The following is a 22,219-nucleotide window of genomic DNA, read 5'->3' as shown; positions in this document are numbered from 1 at the left end:
TTAAGTTGTTAACCAAATCATTTGTCCACATATTCCCAATTTTTATTTTTATTTTTTTTAAAGGTTGAACCCCAACCTTGAGGGCGCTCACTGTCTCGCCCCCTGTAGTATCGTGAGAGAGGTAAATTGCGGGATGTGCCTCAACAGACCAGAGAACAAGATCTTGCCCGTACACTGGTGCCTACAAAGAATCCAATTCCATATCTCAAGAATCGAATCCTCACACTGCGACTACCAACAAGGCTAAAACTACCTCACTCTTGTTCTTTGCACCACTAGGTTATGCTCCAGGAGGCTGCATATTCCCAATTTTTTTTAAGATGGACTGTCGTTTATACTTTATTTACAGTTTAATGTGTATGAGCGTGGGCATGAGATCACTTCTTTGAGAAAATGAATTGAAATGTTACTCAAGAAAAATCTCATTTTATTTGAAGCTCATATACATGATTTTTTATTAACTTAAAATTTAAAAATAAAACAATTGAATGAAATTAAAATTGGAGAACCAAGACTTTAACAAATTTAATTTTAATACTATCCACTCATCTATGGTAGATAGTGAATGCTTGCTGTCTAAGCTCCTGTTTGTCATTTTTTAACAAATTAAATTGTTTGTTACAGTAATAATCTTCATCACACATTTATACAATAAAATATTTTGCACACAAACCAATGAAGTTTCTTTAAATTTTAACCACACATTCTTCAAAAAATATCATTAAAAACTCTATATTTTCTATCATAATGGGAGACAAAAAAAAAGAAAGAAAAAAGGCTCAATTTTGTTAACTATTGTCATGTAGTCATCCAAAATGATTGTATCACTCTTTAATTAAAATATTAAAATGTATTCAAACAAAGTTGACGAGATTCTTGACCATACACAATTTTTTGCCCATTTTGACGAGGAAGATCGAGATTATTTTTTGAAAAGTTAAAAATTGTTTTCGAGATTAGGAAGTTTTTTCAGCTAATTTCTTAGAAACTTCTTGCATGGTTGAATGTGATTTCATTATAAAATTTATTTTCCAAAAAGTAGAAGAAGATTTGAAATCTCATCAATTTTATCTTGTTTATAAGAATTTTTTAAATGTGATAGAGAATTAATTAGTACTTTTGAAATCTTTGGAAGATTGAAACTTTTAATAAAGTGGTAATTATTAACATATCTTATCTTCTATATTTAAAGGTGGTGGTAAGATTTCGAGATAAAGGCTTCGATCAAAATTGTACTCTTATTAGGTCGTTGATTTGAGTTCTTTACTCAATTAGTTTATTTTTGCTAGTGAGAAAAATTATAATACTTTCGGGTTATTAAATTCAATAATTTCAATCTCAATTTAATTGACATGTTTATTACGTGGGACAAACACACGTAAAGTACTTCGTACTTTTGGGATACTCTTGTTCAGTAGTGATTTCGGGAATTAATTTTTTGATCGTTGGAGAAAAAAGTGAATCTTATGCGTGAGAAAAGAAGTCAAAATGACGATTTGAATAGTGAAATAATAATTAAAAAAATTAATTTTTTGAGATAAAAAAATTAATATCAAATATGCACTGATTCCAACTCCCACAAATAACGTGTAAACGTGACATTCATATTACCACATAAAATGTTGATTATTCTTCAGTTGTTTACAGTTAGATCATAAACTCCATGTGGTTGTCAAAAAATACATGTCTAGTTGGAAAACCCTGTTTGGTCAGGCCAAAAAACAGGGTTCTATATAATTATTTTGTTCTGTAGCAAAGTGGATAATTCAAAACTTTTTATTTTCAAAGTGAAACATTGATTTTATCCTCATGTTCCTACCCACTTATAATTATAGCAAAAGAAATCCCAAAACAGAGGCTAGTTTTCTATTTATTTCATATAAAAAATATCTCTCGTATAATGTGCACTGCTAAATCCATTAACAATTAATACGTTCATAGCCAGCAAGACGCACTTTCTTTAACTTTTGTCTTCATCGGAAAAAGTAACGATGGTTGGTAGTTGTAGCAGCTGCAAATCTGGCACTACGCTTCAGTGGGCCCCGGGCCACCCTACTTTCATTAGCAGAGTTCAGATAATTGGCCGGAATGAACCTGTTGTGCAGGTGTTGAGCAGTGCTGGTAGTGATTGGACAAAGGATTTTGGGACTGGGATTAGGATTAGGAAGAGAAGATATATTACGGCCGTAAGTGGTAGTGGTGGTGGTAGAAGGATGCGGACGACTGTAAATGCAGCGGCGACGGAGACTTTGCAAAAGGGGATAGCGGAGTTTTACGATGAATCGTCGGGAATATGGGAAAATATATGGGGAGACCATATGCACCATGGATTCTACGAGCCGGATTCTTCCGTTTCCCTCTCCGACCACCGCTCCGCTCAAATCCGCATGATCGAGGAGGCGCTCCGCTTCGCTTCCGTTTCTGGTTCGTGTCGTAATTACTTGTTTGTTATGGACCAGTAAATTTAGTTTAATTTAGAACGTTATGTGTGGATAGTGGTGTGTAAGAATGCAAGAAAGGTCCCGAATTTTTAAGAAGATAATGGTTAGATTACTTAATCATTTAGATGTAAACAACGGATAAAAGTTGTCAACTAATTAATTTCTGCAAATCATTTCGGAAGGTCCGAGTTTACTTGAATTATCCCACCTTTCAACTTTTCTCGTTTTATTTTCCATTTTCGAATAGTTTGTGTTCGTATCATTGTTATTTTTTTAAGATGGACTGTCGTTTATACTTTATTTACAGTTTAATGTGTATGAGCGTGGGCATGAGATCACTTCTTTGAGAAAATGAATTGAAATGTTACTCAAGAAAAATCTCATTTTATTTGAAGCTCATATACATGATTTTTTATTAACTTAAAATTTAAAAATAAAACAATTGAATGAAATTAAAATTGGAGAACCAAGACTTTAACAAATTTAATTTTAATACTATCCACTCATCTATGGTAGATAGTGAATGCTTGCTGTCTAAGCTCCTGTTTGTCATTTTTTAACAAATTAAATTGTTTGTTACAGTAATAATCTTCATCACACATTTATACAATAAAATATTTTGCACACAAACCAATGAAGTTTCTTTAAATTTTAACCACACATTCTTCAAAAAATATCATTAAAAACTCTATATTTTCTATCATAATGGGAGACAAAAAAAAAGAAAGAAAAAAGGCTCAATTTTGTTAACTATTGTCATGTAGTCATCCAAAATGATTGTATCACTCTTTAATTAAAATATTAAAATGTATTCAAACAAAGTTGACGAGATTCTTGACCATACACAATTTTTTGCCCATTTTGACGAGGAAGATCGAGATTATTTTTGAAAAGTTAAAAATTGTTTTCGAGATTAGGAAGTTTTTTCAGCTAATTTCTTAGAAACTTCTTGCATGGTTGAATGTGATTTCATTATAAAATTTATTTTCCAAAAAGTAGAAGAAGATTTGAAATCTCATCAATTTTATCTTGTTTATAAGAATTTTTTAAATGTGATAGAGAATTAATTAGTACTTTTGAAATCTTTGGAAGATTGAAACTTTTAATAAAGTGGTAATTATTAACATATCTTATCTTCTATATTTAAAGGTGGTGGTAAGATTTCGAGATAAAGGCTTCGATCAAAATTGTACTCTTATTAGGTTGTTGATTTGAGTTCTTTACTCGATTAGTTTATTTTTGATAGTGAGAAAAATTATAATACTTTCGGGATATGAAATTCAATAATTTCAGTCTCAATTTATTTGACAAGTTTATTATGTGGCACAAATACACGCTAAGTACATTGTACTTTTGGGATACTCTTGTTCGATAGTGATTTTGAGAATTAATTTTTTAACTATTGAAGAGAAAAGTGAATTTTACATGTGAGAGACGAAGTAAAAAAATACGGCTTGAATAATGAAATAATGATTAAAACATTAATTTTTTGGGATAAAAATTTAATACCAAACATGGACTATCCAATTTTTGGAATGTTTGCTTTTTGCACGTGATTCCAACACCCACGAATAACGTGTAAACGTGACATTCATATTACCACATAAGAAGTTGATTATTCTTCTGTAGTTTACAGTTAGATCATAAACTCCATGTGGTTGTCAAAAAATACATATATAATGGGAAAGCCCTGTTTGGCTAGGCCAAAAAACAGGGCTCTATATAATTTTGAATTATAATTATTTTGTTCTGTAGCAAAGTAGATAATACAAAACTTTTTATTTTCAAAGTGAAACATTGATTTTATCCTCATATTCCTACCAACTTATAATTATAGCAAAAGAAATCCCAAACAGAGGATAGTTTTCTATTTATTTCATATAAAAAAAAATCTCGTACGATGATTTTTACGAGATATTTTTTAATGTGCACTGCTAAATCCATTAACAATTAATACGTTCATAGCCAGCAAGACGCACTTTCTTTAACTTTTGTCTTCATCGGAAAAAGTAACGATGGTTGGTAGTTGTAGCAGCTGCAAATCTGGCACTACGCTTCAGAGGGCCCCGGGCCACCCTACTTTCATTAGCAGAGTTCAGATAATTGGCCGGAATGAACCTGTTGTGCAGGTGTTGAGCAGTGCTGGTAGTGATTGGACAAAGGATTTTGGGACTGGGATTAGGATTAGGAAGAGAAGATATATTACGGCCGTAAGTGGTAGTGGTGGTGGTAGAAGGATGCGGACGACTGTAAATGCAGCGGCGACGGAGACTTTGCAAAAGGGGATAGCGGAGTTTTACGATGAATCGTCGGGAATATGGGAAAATATATGGGGAGACCATATGCACCATGGATTCTACGAGCCGGATTCTTCCGTTTCCCTCTCCGACCACCGCTCCGCTCAAATCCGCATGATCGAGGAGGCGCTCCGCTTCGCTTCCGTTTCTGGTTCGTGTCGTAATTACTTGTTTGTTATGGACCAGTAAATTTAGTTTAATTTAGAACGTTATGTGTGGATAGTGGTGTGTAAGAATGCAAGAAAGGTCCCGAATTTTTAAGAAGATAATGGTTAGATTACTTAATCATTTAGATGTAAACAACGGATAAAAGTTGTCAACTAATTAATTTCTGCAAATCATTTCGGAAGGTCCGAGTTTACTTGAATTATCCCACCTTTCAACTTTTCTCGTTTTATTTTCCATTTTCGAATAGTTTGTGTTCGTATCATTGTTATTGTTATTGTTATCTTAGTTTGGCCATTTCCTTTCTATTTCTGTCCTTAAGACAAGTTGAAACTGAGAATTGGGCATGCTTTTTCATGTTTATTTCTTGAAGAATTAACTATCAATGGTTTTAAATGGATAGAGTGAAACAGAGAAGTAAAAATCTTGAACGGCTAATTTTTGATTTTCAATGCTAAAAAATGCTTGAGTTGCTAACTAATTCATTATTTATTCAGATTATAAACTGTGCTGTCAGTCCCTATTAAAATTTCCTTATAGAATCTAGTCCATGAAGACAAAAGCTTGTTTATTTATTCTGGGTTTATGGTGTTTAAGAAAATTTACATTATAGCTTTGGTTAATTTACAGTCATCATTTTTCTTATATAAGCTTATTCCCATGTGGCTTCAGGGTGAAAGCTTACATTCATCTCCCTTACTACCTACTTGGATTTTTCACCTTCACTAGCTTTTTTCTATGCATACGAGTTACAAAGCTTACCTTTTCTGTGTGGATGACATTATATGCAGACGATCCAATGCAGAAACCAGGACAAATAGTTGATGTGGGTTGTGGTATAGGAGGTAGTTCAAGGTACTTGGCGAGGAAATATGAGGCGAGATCTCAAGGAATCACTCTAAGCCCTGTGCAAGCACAGAGGGCGCAAGCTCTTGCTGCTGCTCAAGGATTAGACGACAAGGTATCTAGAGGATTTTAGTTTGCCTTTTCTAAGTTAGAAGTCTATTTTCTGCAAAAAATGCAAAGACATGTTTAGATCAAACAGAGATATTCATTTAATTTCTATTCCGAGATCATATCTAAGAATCCATTTTCAGGGGCCTATGGTAGCTGCAAATTTACATCTCAGTTGTGATTCAATGTGTCAATTTACTTTTCGTAGCTATCGTCATTCGGATAGAAAATGAGAAAGATTTTATTTGATGAAAATGAAGACGCCAATTCTGAGATTTCTGAGTAGATGTTGTTTCTGTGAATTTGTAAATGGAATTTCTGATCAGAGCTACAGTTCTTCTGTACCAATTTCTATGCCATAGCAGTCATTAGAAAATTCAGAGTTAGCATATCCATGGAGAACACTTTAGCTGTGTGTTATAGGAGTGACTAAAAGTTAGCCAAGATTCCAACTCAGCACCTTTTGAGTGAGATTTCGGGACCAATCTGGTAAAGAGACTGAATTTTGACTGTTTCTGCTCTTTTGTGTTGGATAAGGGGTGTGTGACTGCCTTATTATCGTGATTTCTCAATGACCAAAAAATCACATTGATTTAAAAGGCTCCAAACTGGGCCGTACTCTGGTAAAACCAGTTTTTGTTTTCCATTAGAGTTTCCGGGTTTTGTACTCACTAAACTAGGATGTTGACCTCTAAATGATGATTAAAAAATTCCTCATACCGAGTGAGGATTTTTCCCTACTAAACTTAATAATTTGATGCTCTATAAGGAACAAGAGGAGAAATGGCTATTCGGGAGGAAGCTATTCAAATTTTGCATCCATGCCTATATATAGATTTCTAATCAAGCGTTGAGGGTAAAATGGTTCTTTTTTGTTGGTGCCATGCTGCATATATGGATTGATTGACTTCTAACAAATTATTTTATCTGCTCAGTTTTATTTGGCAGTATAATCTTATGTTTTTGCTAAAGTAGGCTCGCAGTATGCGCTTATGGTGGCTCATGAGGTTTCACACTATTAAATAGGTTTCCTTCCAAGTAGCCGATGCATTGAATCAACCATTTCAGGATGGGCAATTTGATTTGGTTTGGTCCATGGAGAGTGGAGAACACATGCCAGACAAATCAAAGGTTCTATTTTTGCTATCACCTTCCTAGTCTATCTGATACTTACATAGAATTTATTTATTTATTATTATTTTTTCATTTGACCGATCCAATTGTGATTTTACCTCCTTGCCTTCTCGTACTGGTAGTTTGTCAATGAACTGGCTCGAGTGGCAGCTCCAGGTGGGACGATAATTATAGTTACGTGGTGTCATAGGAATCTCTCCCCTACTGAAGAATCATTGCGTCCAGAGGAGAAAGAGCTGTTAAACAAGATATGTGACGCTTTTTATCTTCCTGCATGGTGTTCTACAGCAGATTATGTAAAATTACTTGAATCCCTCTCTCTTCAGGTAATGGTCTAATCCATTCATTATCACTTGAATGTTGAGCAAAATCTAAAATACGACCCGAACTGTTGTGCCAGGATATTAAAGCTGCAGACTGGTCTGCGTATGTTGCCCCGTTTTGGCCAGCAGTAATAAAGTCAGCGTTGACATGGAAAGGAATCGCCTCATTGTTAAGAAGTGGTAAATCCAATGTCCTTTACAATCCCATTAACCGAATATTCAGTTTCATCTTATTTTTGGTGGTTTATGTTGTACTTTTCGCTTGGATTTTAGGATGGAAGACGATTAAAGGAGCACTGGCCATGCCATTCATGATCGAAGGATACAAGAAGGGTCTTATCAAATTCGCTATCATTACATGTCGGAAGCCTGTGTCATGAGGTTGATATCAAGTTTTCTGAAAAATTATCTATACTTTTATTTGAAGAAAATAATTTGATTTGTCCAATTCTGATAGTGGATTTCTTTAGAAATTAAACAAGCTCCTGTAATTGAATGTTGAACAATTCAAAGTATAATGGCAAATCATTCACCTCAATTTTTCATATCTTATTGTTCCAAAATTGTCTGTTGAAAGGAGAACGAAAGAGGGGTGCGTGGGTTGAGGCTTATTTTTCATATTTAGGATATGTTTGAAGAATTTTGTTACAAAGCTTGCGTGTGCGCTAAAACTTTAAACTTGGGCAAAAGGGTCGAAAGGAGGTTATGGCGATGGGAAAGAATTACTTCCATGTGAAAGGTTTGTGGATTATAGAGCAATAGATGCACCTTCAACTTTAGGAGTTTCTTTACTAGTGTGGCCGTTATAGATACTGGACGGGTGATGCATCTAGAGTGAACCGTAGAAGAAATGTTCAATCTTTAGGGATGTCAAATTAGGTAAGCGCCTAAGGTTGGTCACAACCCTACCATGGGTTAAGTTTTACCGCTTCTGAGTTCAAAACTTTGTGACGCACATAGACCGCTTCTCTTTTTATTTTTATTTCGGTAACTAGCGCAAAAAAATAAAAAATAAAAATCCTAACCTCTACTTTGCGCTTAGCAATATTAATATTTCATTTTGGCGCAGTACCCTCACATCAACCAAACTTTGCAAAAAACAATACTTTCATCCATTTTCTCCATTAAAGCCTTGTAAATCACAAAATTTACCCTCATCTTTTTAATAAACAAAAAGAATCAGGTGATAGTGGTGGATTGGAGGATTTTATGGCGGAGATGGGCCTGGATTTAGGTTTGATTCTGTTGGTGGTGTGAGGGGGTGGCAATGGTGTGGTAAAGGGGTACTTAGGTGGGTTTAATGAGATACAAAGATATGGTGATCATGGCGGCGGTGAAGAAAGGTATTTTTTGGAAAAAAATTTAATTTCTATTTTTTAAAGAGGAGGGTAGGCTTTAACAGAGGAAATGAGAAAAGTTGTTTTCCACAATGTTTGCTTGATCTAAGGGATATTGCATCAAAATAAAAGGTAGAGTTTTTTGCACAAAACCGGTAAATGTTAGGGTTCTTTTGCGCCAGTTATTCTCTCTATTTTAAACATAGAAATGCTCGGACTATGTCTCACAAAGTTTTGGCATGCAATGTCACATGTGGATCGTGTCGTCTCCTTACATCTTTGGAAATGTTGAACTAACAATTTGAGATTATAATAATGAAAATTTTGAATGATATAGAAATGATAAATTAGCAAAAAATACTAAGTCTAGTAGCTGCAACTTACTGTTCTCGAATGACAAAGGGATATTGCCTGCCTTTTGTTTCTGAATCAATATGAATATTAGTCAATAAAATTATGAGATAAAAGTACATTATAATCCGTGTTCTTATCTCCTGTCTTGTGCTGTCTTGTGCCATTATTTTGTATATTAATTAATACTATTCATCTAAAGCGATGATCATTATTTATCTATGTGACAGTGGGGCCACTAAAACATTTTTCGGTAAAGTTGGAATGCATTTTTCTTTATTGAACAGTATGGCATTGCTCCACTATCACATAAACCAATGATGATCATCACTTTAGATAAATAGCATTATTCTTGGACATGTTTGCCATTGTCTCTGGTGGCAAAGACTAGCCAGTTTTTCCGGGTTCGTGTGAATTTTTGTGGATTATGAACAAGTTAGATATGTATTGAGAGAAGCTCTACTTTTATCGCGAAAATCTGTTGACTGAGAAATCAAAGTTTTCTTGCATCAGTTTGATGAAGTTGTCCAATTCATTTAGTCCGCAACACTTAAATCCTTTAGTTCAAGAGTTGATCATGTTAAATTGTTGATAACTATTTTAATAAAGTTAGATTAATCTTATCAAATGAAATAGAAAGCACTAATGAGTAATCTTGCCAAGAATTAGAATCCAAGATTCTAAGCCAGCCCTCATCCAAGCACTCCCAAACGAAACAAGTACTTTTTGGTGCTGGCAAGAGAAAATGTGAACTCAAAAACAATCCAAGGGGCACTTGTAAAAATTGAATGGCCCCCCCACTTTTTCCTCTGATGGCTGATGCCCTCAATGTGTCTACTGATAAAAAGAAACAGGAAGTGATGGTTCAGGTTAAGTCATTTCTTCAGCAAATTAGCTCTTATCTACACCGCCAACTCAAAAGCATTTAGATAGTAATAGTTGAAAAAGTTGAGTAGGGTTGAGTGGGGGCCTGGTGAATTCATGATTCTACCATTCATTCTCCTTATAAATGCAGTTCAAACGGTTCTCTCAGGTTTAAAGGTAAATACATATCTGTCCTCAATAACTTCTGGTTTCCCAATTCTAGTCCTGCACTGCCCATTTTGTATCTTTTAAGGTATGTTACTATGTGCATGAAATAACCACCTGTAACTATGCCTGGCTCCTTGTATGCCATTTGCAGTTTCGATCAGACGGTGGTCGTAACTGCGTATGGCGTGCCAGGAGCTATGCATATCTTTGGAACTATGTTTTTATATTTCATCATTGTCCTTGCTGTCAAATCTATTGAATTGCAAGAAGATGGCTTCTGTATAATAAATATTGTTTCATTTATGTTATTTATTTACCCGTTTTTTCCATTACCTGGGAGTCATGTCCATATGTACTTCATTAGAAAAATGTTGAAAATGCCCAAATTTTGTTTTAAAAAAAAAAAAAAAAAATCTTGAATTCTATTTACCTCTAGTCCGTCATAATGAGTCATCGAGCTTGGAAGCTTCCCGTACTACTGGATGCCTGAGAAGATGAAAAATGCGACGACTGTTTCTGGCGAATTTTAAGTTCCATCATATCAGCAACTATTCCAGGCCGTGATATCTCAACCTCTTCTGTCTCCATCTCAGTGGTCAACATCTCAAAGGCCCTTGACATTCTAGGCCGGAGCTTGGTCGTCTCTTGCACACATAGCAGCCCGACTTTTATGAATCGAATGGCTTCTTCTTTTGCAAAATCTCCGCTCAATACAGGATCCACTAGCTCCAACAGGTTATTAGAACTGTACGATTCCCATGCCTGCACGGGTAATTATGTTAAATGAGTTTTGTTTCCTCATTTCTTTTTCGTAAGAAATCAAGTTGCCACGTAATAAGGCCTTCTATTATTGCTCGGAATTGTTACCTTTTCGACTAAGAACTGATCTCCGTATCGTAAATGGTAATCAATGACCGGCCGGCCACTGACAATTTCTAGTAGCAATACTCCAAAGCTGTAGACATCTGATTTTCTGGTCAAATGTCCACTGGTTGCATATTCTGGAGAAAGATAGCCCCTTTGGCATTCATAACAGTAAGAAACACGATTAGCAACAACAACATTCGGTAATGAACAAAACCCGATTTCACAGAGTACACTTACATAGTTCCTGCCACACGAGTACTAATATGTGACATGTTTTCTCTGAACAGCCTAGCAAGACCAAAATCTGCGAGTTTTGGTGTAAAATTCTCGTCCAGAAGTATATTGCTCGCCTTGATATCCCGATGTATAATATGAGGATTGACTTCTTCGTGCAGGTAAGAAAGCGCTTTCGCAATTCCTAACGATATGTTTCTTCTCAGTGTCCAACTAAATTTCATCCTATTACGTTCCCCACCTGTTGATCAAGAAACAACCATGGTATCAAAATAAACCAAGATCCGTTCTGATTGAACCTCTCAATGCCACCCATTTTTTGAAAAGTTAGGATGAGGTAGTTCGACAAAGATGGGATAAGTGACGATGAATTTCATTATTAAACAACATATCGAATAGTGTTTACCAAGAAAGGTGTGCAAGAGGCTATTATTTTCCATGTAATCATAGACCAAAAGTCTTTTAGCTCCATCTATACAACATCCTCGGAGAGTAACAAGATTTTCATGCTTAATATCAGATAATGCTGCAATCTCAGATATGAATTCCCTTTCTCGTCTCATTGATTCCAGTTCAACAGATAGAACTTTGACTGCCACAAAAATCCCATCTTGAAGCCGACCCTATAATTTGACCAAACCAGTCTCCAACTTTAGCATTCAAGAAAAAATTGCATAAAAGACGTGTTTGGCACGCAGTGCTAAATAAAATCAGAACATTTGACGTCAACTTAATTTATTACCTTGTAAACAGAACCAAATCCACCCTCTCCAATCTTTTGTCTAAATCCCTGAGTGGCAGTTTTGATTTGATTGTAAGAGAATACCGAAAAATTTGAATTGGAAACAGTTTGACCCCCTGCTCTAGGATTCAGTTTAGTCCATGTAAGAAAAAATTACTCATATATTCTTATCAATGTTCTAAAAAGCTTGTCTAATCTTGTCATCTAGTCACACTTTCCGCTTTTTACATCTCGATTTCGCCTTGCTGGATCTACTCTTTTTAGAACACTGATTCTTATATCATGACATTCTTAAACAAAATCAAACTGCATGGAGGATTTCTCAACGTACCTGTTTCTTCTTGTTCTTCTTGTTGTTGTTGGCTTTGATTGGTGTTGAAACAACTTAAAAAATAAGACAATTTCATGTTTGTTTGAGGTTGTTTTTCCTTGATACTGTCTGGGTTTTCTGTGATCTGGGATTTAACAACTAAATTTTTATTATGGGTGAAAGTGTATTACTGGGTAAAAAAATAGTAGGAACGAGTTTGGTTGGCGTGTGGGTGGGTGGGTGAGTGGGAGAAATGAAGAGAGGGAATTTTATGGTGAGAATTATACTATTTATAGCCAAGCCCATTGATTTGGACTAAATTGAGTCGTTAAATTTTCTGCTATTTCTTACTCGTTGGGAAGATTGATGCAGTTTCTTGATAATTTCTGCGATCAAACGTGTTTAGACTTGTGAACGTGTTATTATATTTTATTAGAGAAATGGTCCGGTCATTAACCCTCCCCCCCCCCGCACCCCCAAAAACTTAACCCCAATTGGACAACCATTATTTGAAAAAATAAAAAATAATAATAATAATAGAATTTTCATTAATGATTTTTAGGAAAATATATGGTTAAAAGTAAGAAAAAATTTTAAATTTACGTTCAAAATATTTTATTGTATAAATTCGTCATTAAAAATAAGTACGTAGAAAAAAGTTTAAAAATAATGATCATGAAACAGGGATTTATAATATTCCCCTTCCTCTCCAATACACCCCCCCCCCCCCCCCCCCCAAAAAAAAAAAAAAATAAATAAAAATAAAATTCTTAAGTCATGAATCTTGAAAAAAAATCGAGTCGATTAGCCTCTGGTGAATAAAACTAACAAATTTGATCTCTTGTCCACAACAGACAAGATAACTTTGCTAATCAACAAGGCGTTCAAGTTGGTGGCGACAAATCAAAAGAAAGGAAAAGTTTTCCAAGTCAACTCTACATTGACGGATGGATAACATAACTCTAGTCCACTGTGAGCAGGAGATTAATTTTAATAAAACTAAATCTAATTTTGGTTTGACCGTCGAAAAATTGAAGTGAAAATATGTTTTCAGAAAGATGACATGAAAATTTAATTAAGAAAATGGACAATTTTCGATTACGAGTTGACCCTAGGACATGATAGGAAGCGAATCACTTTTGGTTAAATACAATTTTTATCATCACCGTTCATCCACTTATTATTTACATGTTTGTAGGACTTGTAAATTATAATCACCACTTAAATTTTAATTTAAATCTCTTTCCAAATATGAACAGAACGAATTGTCAATATATTTGTAGGATTAATCGGATGTATAGTTTTCAAAGTTTTGGATGTGGATAGGCATAATAATTAATTAACAATTGAGTGGTTTGCTAATCGAAAGTCAAAGGTCCAAATAATAGCATCTATAAATACCCTTGAAAAATGATGCATGAAGAGAAAAAATTGAAGCCCATTTCACACTCCGAAATAAAATAAAAAGACAAAAATCTAGAAACAGGTTTCGTTGGTCACGAACGTAAGGCTGATTTCACTTTTCAGTTTCTTATTATTATTATTATTATTATTATTATTATTATTATTATTATTATTTATGGCTTCACGATTAATTTCTATTGGTTCCTTTTAATCGTGAATTTTTTTATAGGAGAGACGGATAAAGTAGAGAAATAAAAGTTCACTAGCCATGATTTTATTGTGGTTCACTTTCGTAATTTTATAGTCTAATTATATGAGTTTTATAGGATATGTAGATTTAACATTCGCTTATGTTACTACTTGCTACGATCTCAAATCTCTTGGCCATGTAATTTTAGCAGAATAAGTTGGAAAATGCCCTCTTCATCTTATAACCTAGCCTCTATAATCGAACTATAACATCGAAATGCCATTTACAGCTATGTGAAACCTTTTTTTTTTTTTTTTTAAATAAAAATAAAATTTGCACCTCAAGGTTTGGGTTATGTTTGCTCCCAATTTTTTAAAATTCATTTTTTATTAAGCTCATTTTCAATTACACATTTTATGGTAGTCACGACTTTTATAAAAATTTCATCAACAGAATTCATCGTTTTTTTTTTCAAAATCTATTAAAATTTTAATTTTTAATCAAACCAAAGAGGGCCGAGTAAGGAAAACTTTGTAATCTTTTTTTACTAAGTCCCTGTTTGGTTTAGGTATAAAAATTAGATATTTAATAGAATTTGACAAAAGTTGATGAAATGTGTGACAAAAAAGTTGTGGAGCCATTAAACCTATGATAAAAAATAAATATTTACTATTTACTTTTACTTAAATTTTAATTTATCTTTGTAGTTGAACTAAACAAGGCTAAGAACATATCTAAGGCCCCGTTTGATCGTACCAAGTTTTCCATGAACATTTTCCATCTTTTAGGGTGTTTGATAGGTTTTTTTTTTTCAAAGAACTTGCTTTCTTTTTTTTTTTCGAATTCCATAAAAACATGGAAAATTGCTAGTTCTAGCCACTGTAGCTATTTTTTTTTATTTTTTATTTTTTGTATTGACAATGGAAACAAAATTTTAAAAATTATTCTAAAAAAATATTTTCCCTTAATCGACAATTTCCATGTAAAACAAAGCCAAACGAACACCAAAAGATAGATTATTTTCTTGAATTTCTTCAAATTTTTTTTTCTTGACAATGGAAACAAATTTCATTTCAATACCAGTAAAATATATTCCTTTAATTAACAATTTTCACGCAAAACAAAATCAAACGAACCCCAAAAGACACTTTTATTTCAACATTTTTCACGTAGAAAATTATATCAATCAAACACAATTAATTTACAATTCTCAGGAAAATAATTTTTAGACAATTCAATTCTCTGAAATTCGTTTTCAATTCAATTCAATTCAATTTCATCTTTGCAATCAAACAGATCCTAGGAAACTTTTCGTTTTTAGAGAGTAAGAAATTTTAAATCCAACAATCTCTTTATTTTTAACTCTTAATTTTACAACTCTCAATATATATTTATTGTTTTTCATATCTTTTATTTTCATTATTTTTCATCCAAATGATTATATTATTTTCCTCAATTTTCACACTTTTTATGGTATGGATGAAGTAATATTTAATTGGATTAAAATATGGAGCATTGAAAATTAAAATATTTCGAATGCATTTAATTATAGAAAGTGAATTTAGAGAGTTAAAAAAGTTTTTTTCTTTTAAATGTTAATTTGAAGAGTTTCCTAAACATAATTTTAGTTTTCAAGTGTAGATTTTTTAAACAAATATTTCATTTTTAAAGACCCTATTCGATATGATTTATATATTGTTTAAAGCAAGAGAAAATAGTATATCATTGGAACATGTTTTTTTGTAAGTGTCATTATATTTAGACTACAATTTTTATTTTTTGCACCATATTTATTTGTATTTAAGTTTTTTAGCCTTTGTTCATTATAACATTTATGTCTTTGACGATTTTTTATGTCATTTTTATCTTCAAACCCATTAGTTAATGCATTATGTCAAAAAATCCATCGAAATGACGTAAAATAACTTATTTTTTAGAATAAGTAAATAAAAACTGCGAAAAAAATATATTTTTTTGCTCATTTCAAAGTATGAAAAGGAAATATTTTGATATAAATCATTATCAAAGATGAGATGTTAGTTAATAGAAGATTGAAGATAAAATTTCGATAAAAAAAAATTAAGAAAATAATTGTTACAATGAGTAATGATTGAAGAGTTTAACTGCAATTAAAACATTATTTCTAATCACTCAATAACACAATTTTCTTTATTAATCAATTATTGATGTTTGAGCTTGAATCCATAGATAAGATACCTTTATTTTTGGTCGACTTCTAGCTTAAGAGGATCTACGTTTTGAAAATTTATTTGGCAAATGCAGGACTGCAATTAAAACATTATTTCTAATCACTCAATAACACCATTTTCTTTATTAATCAATTATTGATGTTTGAGCTTGAATCCATAGATAAGATACCTTTATTTTTGGTCGACTTCTAGCTTAAGAGGATGAGGATCTACGTTTTGAAAATTTATTTGGCAAATGCAGGAAAATAATTTAAAAAAAAAACATATATAAAAATAAGATTGATATTTTTTTTTTTTATTACGTTGACCTAATTATTGCAATATTGTTTTTAATCATTCATTTAATAAACATTACACTTAAGAAGGACAAAACGATATATACAAGTTAATGCCTCAAAATAATAAGCTGTCACATATGATGACTATTACAGTCGTTGATTATAAATAACTATACTCTTTCAATTAATCCCCCGGAGCATAACTCAGTGGTGCAAATGACATGAGTGAAGTAGTCTCAGCCTTACTGGTAACCGCGGTGTAAGGGTTCGATTCTTGATATCTGGAATTGGATTTTTTGTGGGTAGCAGTTTACGGGCAAGCTCTTGTTCCCTAATCTGCTGGAGCACATCTCACGATTTACCTTCCTCACGCTGTTCCAAGGTCGGGCGGTGGGGATCCTCAAAGTTGGGGTTTAATTTTTTTTTTTTTTTTTTTTTTTAAATATACTCTTTCAATTAATCTCTTTCTTTAATCCTGTTAAATGGGTAGTCTAAAATATTCTTAAATAAATTTTGTTTTAATTATCATCACTTTTGCTGGCATCTCGGTGTATCTGATTATGTATTGCAAATCATTTTGCCAATTTTATAGTTGAAGCAGAATCTTGCCCTCAAGCTTATGAATTGCATTATTTTTTTTCCTTAATGACAATTTCGATTTACAAAAACAAATTCGAGATATGCTAAGTAACCTGTAATATACTGCAGTTCCCAAGGTGACATGGATTATGGCATGAATACAATATCACATCGGAATAACATCTATAAAAGATTTTCTATTTATAAAGAGTGTTATACGCATAACAGAGAATGTCTTCAAATTTATAGAAATAAAATTTATACGGTCCGACAACGTTCTTTGTTTGATTCTTCATTTTTTTTTTTTTTTTAAGAAACATTTATTGATTTTTCCTTAATTTCGTTTTAGACGTGGAGGTGCAACACGAGTTGTCGTCAAAAAATGTTGAGCTCTGGGTATTGGTAAACTTCTTCTCAATACGGATGCAATTGTTGGAACTGAAGATGTTATCGAAATACTTTGATAATGGGTCAATAAATCTATGACGAATTATATACAGAGGAAGGACATGAACTATATGAAGAGAGAAAGAATGTCTGCCTATTTGAGGCTAATAATCTTATTTAATTAGATATAGATCTAGACTTGATATATAGAAGACAAGACCTAAAAAATTATTGACTTATTTGCTAAAGACGTCAATTATGGGCGTTGGTCTCCTAATTGGTCTCAATTAGATAAGGTTTGTTTTTGTACCTTCCTAGGGGAAGAATCTTCAGTGGGGCAGGCGCACCATTCACATGGTGTGCCCGTCCAATGTCGAGGCGCTACCTCAACGCTGGTCCACACACCTTGGGAGTGTATGGTGAGCCAACTGTCGAGGTGGAACACCTTGATACTGTCTTATTTAAAATTTTCTCCTATCTTTTTGGGAGGTCTTGACGAAGCCTTCCTTATACTTTTGTCATTTGGTTTGAATAATTTTGTGACCTTGTCTTAAGGGGGCAAAAAAAAAAAAAAAAGCCATTTAAATATTACTTGCAAATTTGACTGATTAAAAATGCAAATGCAAATTATTATTGTTCTTCAAGCCCAATGCTTTGGGTTGGCGTGGGGGGCGGGACCGGAGGGATCAAAATGGGATAATTGTCAATGTAGGAGTGGAAGCAATCTCGTTCAGTCCGATTCTACAGGAAATCGAATCGAATACCAATGTGAATATTTGAAATGGAACCATTGATTCAATATCCAACTATAGAATCAAACCAGCCGGTTCTAATTCAGTCTGATCTGATCTAGTCCGATTATTTATGTTAAAAATTTGTAAAAATAAAACATGTAACTACATCTGAGATTGGAAATAGAGAAAATTAGAGTATGAAATTACTTATCTTTCTTATGATCTAATAATACAAAAAAACAATTAAACAAGGCAACAAACAAAAATTTACTCCAAACCTCAAGTTAAACTCATAAAGACGAAAAAATAATAAACTATGGTACACATCATAAATGGTAAAATCTCCATTGAAAATTAATTCTTATGAAAATCCATATAACAATAACTTGATTATATTTAGCAATTCTCTGGGATCTCGATTCTTAATGACCGATCACTTTGAAAACAACGAGAGATCTGAATTCTTGTGAAATATTGAACTAAACATATTTTTTCCATGTGGTTACATTAAAACTATGAATTTGTAAAGTACTTATAAAATTATTTTAATTTTAATTTTGATTACCCATTAAAGAAAAGAAGAAGCGCATGAAAAATAAATTTTAACATGAGATAATTTTTGAGTATAGTGTTCAAAGATTTAGTGCATCTTGATATAAGCAAAAAGAGAAATTTGGAAGAACCAAATTCACTATTGGTTCTCAAGACAATACCGAGAATCAGATCGGAACCGATTAGCTCTCGACCTACGGTTCCAAAGTTCACCCATTTAGTAGAGGAATCGAACCTAACTCATCAGTTCTATTTGATTCTCATATGATTCCACCAATTTCGGAAAAAAATGCCCACCCTAGTTCAAACCCGTTATTTAGAGCATTGACACCAAAATTCAGCAAAATCATCTAGAAAAATGGCTTGGTCTTGGTGTTAAATTAGATATATAACAGAGTATAAAATCCAATAATTATATTTTTGGAAGGTATGACTTTGTCAATGGTTGACTCATTATTGAGAAAAAAAAGTCATTTTCTCTTCCAAGGCTAAAATTTATTCTAAAGGTGAAGATTTCAATTTTTTAAAACATTTGGGTGAACGGATAGTATCATCTTAAAAATAAAATAATAGATGTGTTATGATGGCTAAGTCGTTCAATTATCTAATTCGAAATTGATTAATTTTTGACTGGTGTGAGTGATAGAATTAATGTTCAATTTTATATTTTAATAGTTTTTTCAGAATGCCTTATTTCAAGGGATGGCATTTCCTCAAAATAATTGCACTTTTGAATGGTCATGAAAGACATGTCCTTTTAATTTTTTTTTAAAAATACGCTCAATCAAAAGACATGAGTTGAGGGGACCTCTTTGTTTCATCCTTCTTTTATATCTTCGTGTAAAAATAAAAATTGATAACAGAGACTACATAACTCCATTTTTTTATTTTTATTCTTCAAATGAAATTGTCTCGATTTAACGGTTGTAAGCAAATTGTTTAAAATGAAAATAAAAAATAAAAAAAAATACACACACACACAAAATTAGCACTAAATTTGTAGGACGATTTAAAGTCAAAATATTAATAAATGGGTCAAATATTATTAGTGTTATGTGGTGATGCTACATTTCAGAAGTCATACACGTGAATCGCATGTTGTTAACAAATGTCGCGGTCACAATATGTGAATCTTGAAATCACATTATGGGAGTTTTAGAACCACAGTCTTAAATCCAAACTAAAATTTAAGATGATTAGAAATATTTTAAACGAATCATTTACATTATAAACAAAAATCTTAAGCTAGAGAGTCACAATGCTAACAGACGTGACACCACATTTTTATGAAATTCAACGTACTCTCTTAGGTCGTAGAAGGTGAATGGAGATGGAAAGAAAAATTTCGAAATTCCCAAACTCTTATGACATAAAAGATGGATGAATAAGGCAAACTCTCCATGCTTGGAATCATGATTTGGGTCTAATTATGTCAGATTTGATCTCCTATTCGCAGAGGGTAAAAGTTATAATGTTTATTGTGAGTGTGGCAATATGTGACTATAAGGTATGCGTGTGGTTGATAATATAAGTTATGTAACTATTCCATTTTCTTTCAAACTCATTTTAATCATATTCTTTCAATAAAATAATTTTACACTTAAAATTAAAAATTATCCTACTTTATAACCACACTTTTTTTTTTTTAAAGATCACTATTTGCAAAACTAATTTTTGAGTAAAAATTGGGCTCAAACATAATTATAATGTGTTTTTAAAATAAATTCTTGACTTTGATGAATTTTTCCAAACAAGCACTAGAGCCCAAAACTTAAGTTTTGGTGATGGACCAGAGATTGGGCCAATCTGTGTATTTGTTTTGCTTTCCCTTGGGAAATGATGCTCCCATTAAAGAAACCATTAGTAAAATTATATGAAATTTGTACCCATCTCTCTACGCACATGTTACCAACAATGTTCATAAAATTTAATCATATTGATTGGTACAATAAAATCGAAAAAATAAAAATTGTTTAAAATAAATCATGGCGCTAATGAACTTCAATTTTCCTTTTTTTTTTTTTTTTTTTTTTTTTTTTTTTTTTTTTTTTTTTTGTCCAATCGATTTGGACTTTTGGACTTGACAATTAAAATTTTGATCAAATAAAATAACAAATAAACATCGTATAATAACACGTAATGTATCGAAAACAACAATCAAGACTAAATCTAATCCCCAGCTGAATCTTATTGGCCGAAAACCACACTATCTTGTTTAAAGAACAAAGCTTTATAGGTTGAAATAGTGGAAGAAATAGAGGGGCAAAAGCCAAACATTTTCAAGTGGACACCACTTTAATCATTAATAAGGATTACTATTTGTATATATTGCAATTAACAACTATAAGGTATTTGTGTGGTTGATGATAAAAGATGGCCTATTATAAATGATCATCATCAACAACAAAGTAATCATAATTGGTTAGAACATTCTATTGGTAATATCAAATTAAGCAACAAGATCATGGGACAAAATGAAAATGGAAGAGTTTATTTTTTTTCAATGTAAGTATATCTGTTAAATCAAATACGCGATGAAATTATTCATTAACCACGATAAATTCTCCAATGAATAATAAAAATACATTATGGAAAGATGTGTTTGTTTAGAAGAGGTCTTAACGACTCTTTTTGAAATATCTAGAAACCATAGAAACATTGATCAAAACAACAAATCGACTAGATCGAGAATTGAAAAGTGCATAGAAATAAAGAGTAGAACATGGGAGATTTTTTGGGCTGAAATCTTAGAGATTTGGTGACCACTTTCAACACTTAATTTCTTGTTGAGTACTTACAAAAATGGATGACTCTCATAACATTAGAATCATGCAGAAACGACATTAAACGTACAATGATGTTTTAGATTATAGAGATATAGCCATACAAACTTATAATTTCAACAACCAAAGAAACCCTAAAATTATTGTACACTAAGAACATGAAACAATCTAATATGTACACTTTCTGTATCACAAAGATTAGAGAACACCAAATTCTTGATCTTCTTACAACAAGTGAGAGTAAAATGTGGAAAGAAGATGAAGCAGAAGAGGCGAACTAGAGGTTTCAAGAGAAAGAAATGCTCTCAAAAGCCAAAATCAAATTATCTCAATCGAATACTCCATATCCCTTCATCCAATGGCCATAATAAGTCCACGTGTCACCTCAATAAAAGCCACCACTAATAAAATCGCATTTCAAATATACGCCATCTTCAATTTTGGTAGCAGGCAATCTCAACACTTTTCCATCTTAGTCTCTTATTGGCCAGAATTAAATTTTTTTTTTTTGGTCTTTATTATGATTAAGAGCATCTCCAAATACTCTTTAAATATGAAGTACTCTCTATTTTAAAGAGTTTATCTTTAAATTAATATTTCAAAAGACTCTTTAATTAACATTTAATTTAGAGAGTGGGTTTGGTTATCCAAATTACCACTCTCTATAATTAAATGCATTTAAAATATTTCGATTTTCAATGTAGGGAAATAATAAAATATTATAGAGAGAAATTAGTTAAAAAAATATAGATGAAAATAATAAATAGTTTTTGGGAGTAGTAAAATTAAATGTTAAATATAAAAAATTTATTGAAATACTTCAAGATTTTAACTTTTTAAATTATAGATATTCTCCAAATAATAAAATATGCTCTTTAAAAATATATTTTTTTCCCTTAAGACGCCCTAAGAACT

The 22,219-nt window shown here is 32.3% G+C and overlaps 2 protein-coding genes across 4 annotated transcripts; one reads left to right on the top strand and one right to left on the bottom strand.

Annotated features, from left to right (window-relative positions):
• The first annotated feature begins 1,843 nt into the window (after window positions 1-1,843).
• On the top strand, window positions 1,844-7,859 carry LOC111381589 (tocopherol O-methyltransferase, chloroplastic-like). Of its 2 annotated transcripts, none has more exons than XM_023005383.1 (6): window positions 1,844-2,424; window positions 5,695-5,864; window positions 6,884-6,988; window positions 7,114-7,317; window positions 7,392-7,494; window positions 7,588-7,859. In XM_023005383.1, exons 1-6 carry the CDS (start codon window positions 1,992-1,994, stop codon window positions 7,692-7,694), a joined length of 1,122 nt encoding a protein of 373 aa, XP_022861151.1. In that variant the 5' UTR covers window positions 1,844-1,991; the 3' UTR covers window positions 7,695-7,859. The 2 variants fall into 2 exon arrangements, with proteins under 2 accessions (XP_022861151.1, XP_022861150.1); XM_023005382.1 differs by lacking the exon at window positions 1,844-2,424 and adding an exon at window positions 4,359-4,889.
• A 1,206-nt stretch (window positions 7,860-9,065) lies between these two features.
• Window positions 9,066-12,527, bottom strand: LOC111381594 (putative serine/threonine-protein kinase). Of its 2 annotated transcripts, XM_023005390.1 has the most exons (7): window positions 12,209-12,527; window positions 11,878-11,993; window positions 11,542-11,758; window positions 11,139-11,376; window positions 10,902-11,052; window positions 10,465-10,796; window positions 9,066-9,839 (listed from the first exon to the last, which is right to left on the bottom strand). In XM_023005390.1, the coding sequence occupies exons 1-6, from the start codon at window positions 12,282-12,284 to the stop codon at window positions 10,485-10,487; spliced, it is 1,110 nt and encodes a 369-aa protein (XP_022861158.1). In that variant the 5' UTR covers window positions 12,285-12,527; the 3' UTR covers window positions 9,066-9,839; window positions 10,465-10,484. The 2 variants fall into 2 exon arrangements, with proteins under 2 accessions (XP_022861158.1, XP_022861157.1); XM_023005389.1 differs by lacking the exon at window positions 9,066-9,839 and having other exon boundaries at window positions 10,310-10,796; window positions 12,209-12,526.
• Window positions 12,528-22,219: the final 9,692 nt, after the last annotated feature.

The sequence above is a fragment of the Olea europaea genome, unplaced genomic scaffold (assembly GCF_002742605.1).
Source record: "Olea europaea var. sylvestris unplaced genomic scaffold, O_europaea_v1 scaffold2335, whole genome shotgun sequence".
In the NCBI taxonomy this organism is placed as follows: domain Eukaryota; kingdom Viridiplantae; phylum Streptophyta; class Magnoliopsida; order Lamiales; family Oleaceae; genus Olea; species Olea europaea.
Note: the sequence above shows the minus strand (reverse complement) of the source record. Positions and strands in the feature narration are given on the sequence as shown.

Coding starts and splice junctions, on each gene's coding strand:
- LOC111381594 (XM_023005390.1), bottom strand. CDS start 12,284: ATGAAATTGTCTTATTTTTTAAGTTGTTTCAACACCAATCAAAGCCAA. Junction 11,759..11,877: donor GATTTGGTTCTGTTTACAAG/GTAATAAATTAA, acceptor GTCAAATTATAG/GGTCGGCTTCAAGATGGGAT. Junction 10,797..10,901: donor ATCAGTTCTTAGTCGAAAAG/GTAACAATTCCG, acceptor TTACCCGTGCAG/GCATGGGAATCGTACAGTTC.
- LOC111381589 (XM_023005383.1), top strand. CDS start 1,992: ATGGTTGGTAGTTGTAGCAGCTGCAAATCTGGCACTACGCTTCAGTGG. Junction 6,989..7,113: donor ACATGCCAGACAAATCAAAG/GTTCTATTTTTG, acceptor TCGTACTGGTAG/TTTGTCAATGAACTGGCTCG. Junction 7,495..7,587: donor CGCCTCATTGTTAAGAAGTG/GTAAATCCAATG, acceptor CTTGGATTTTAG/GATGGAAGACGATTAAAGGA.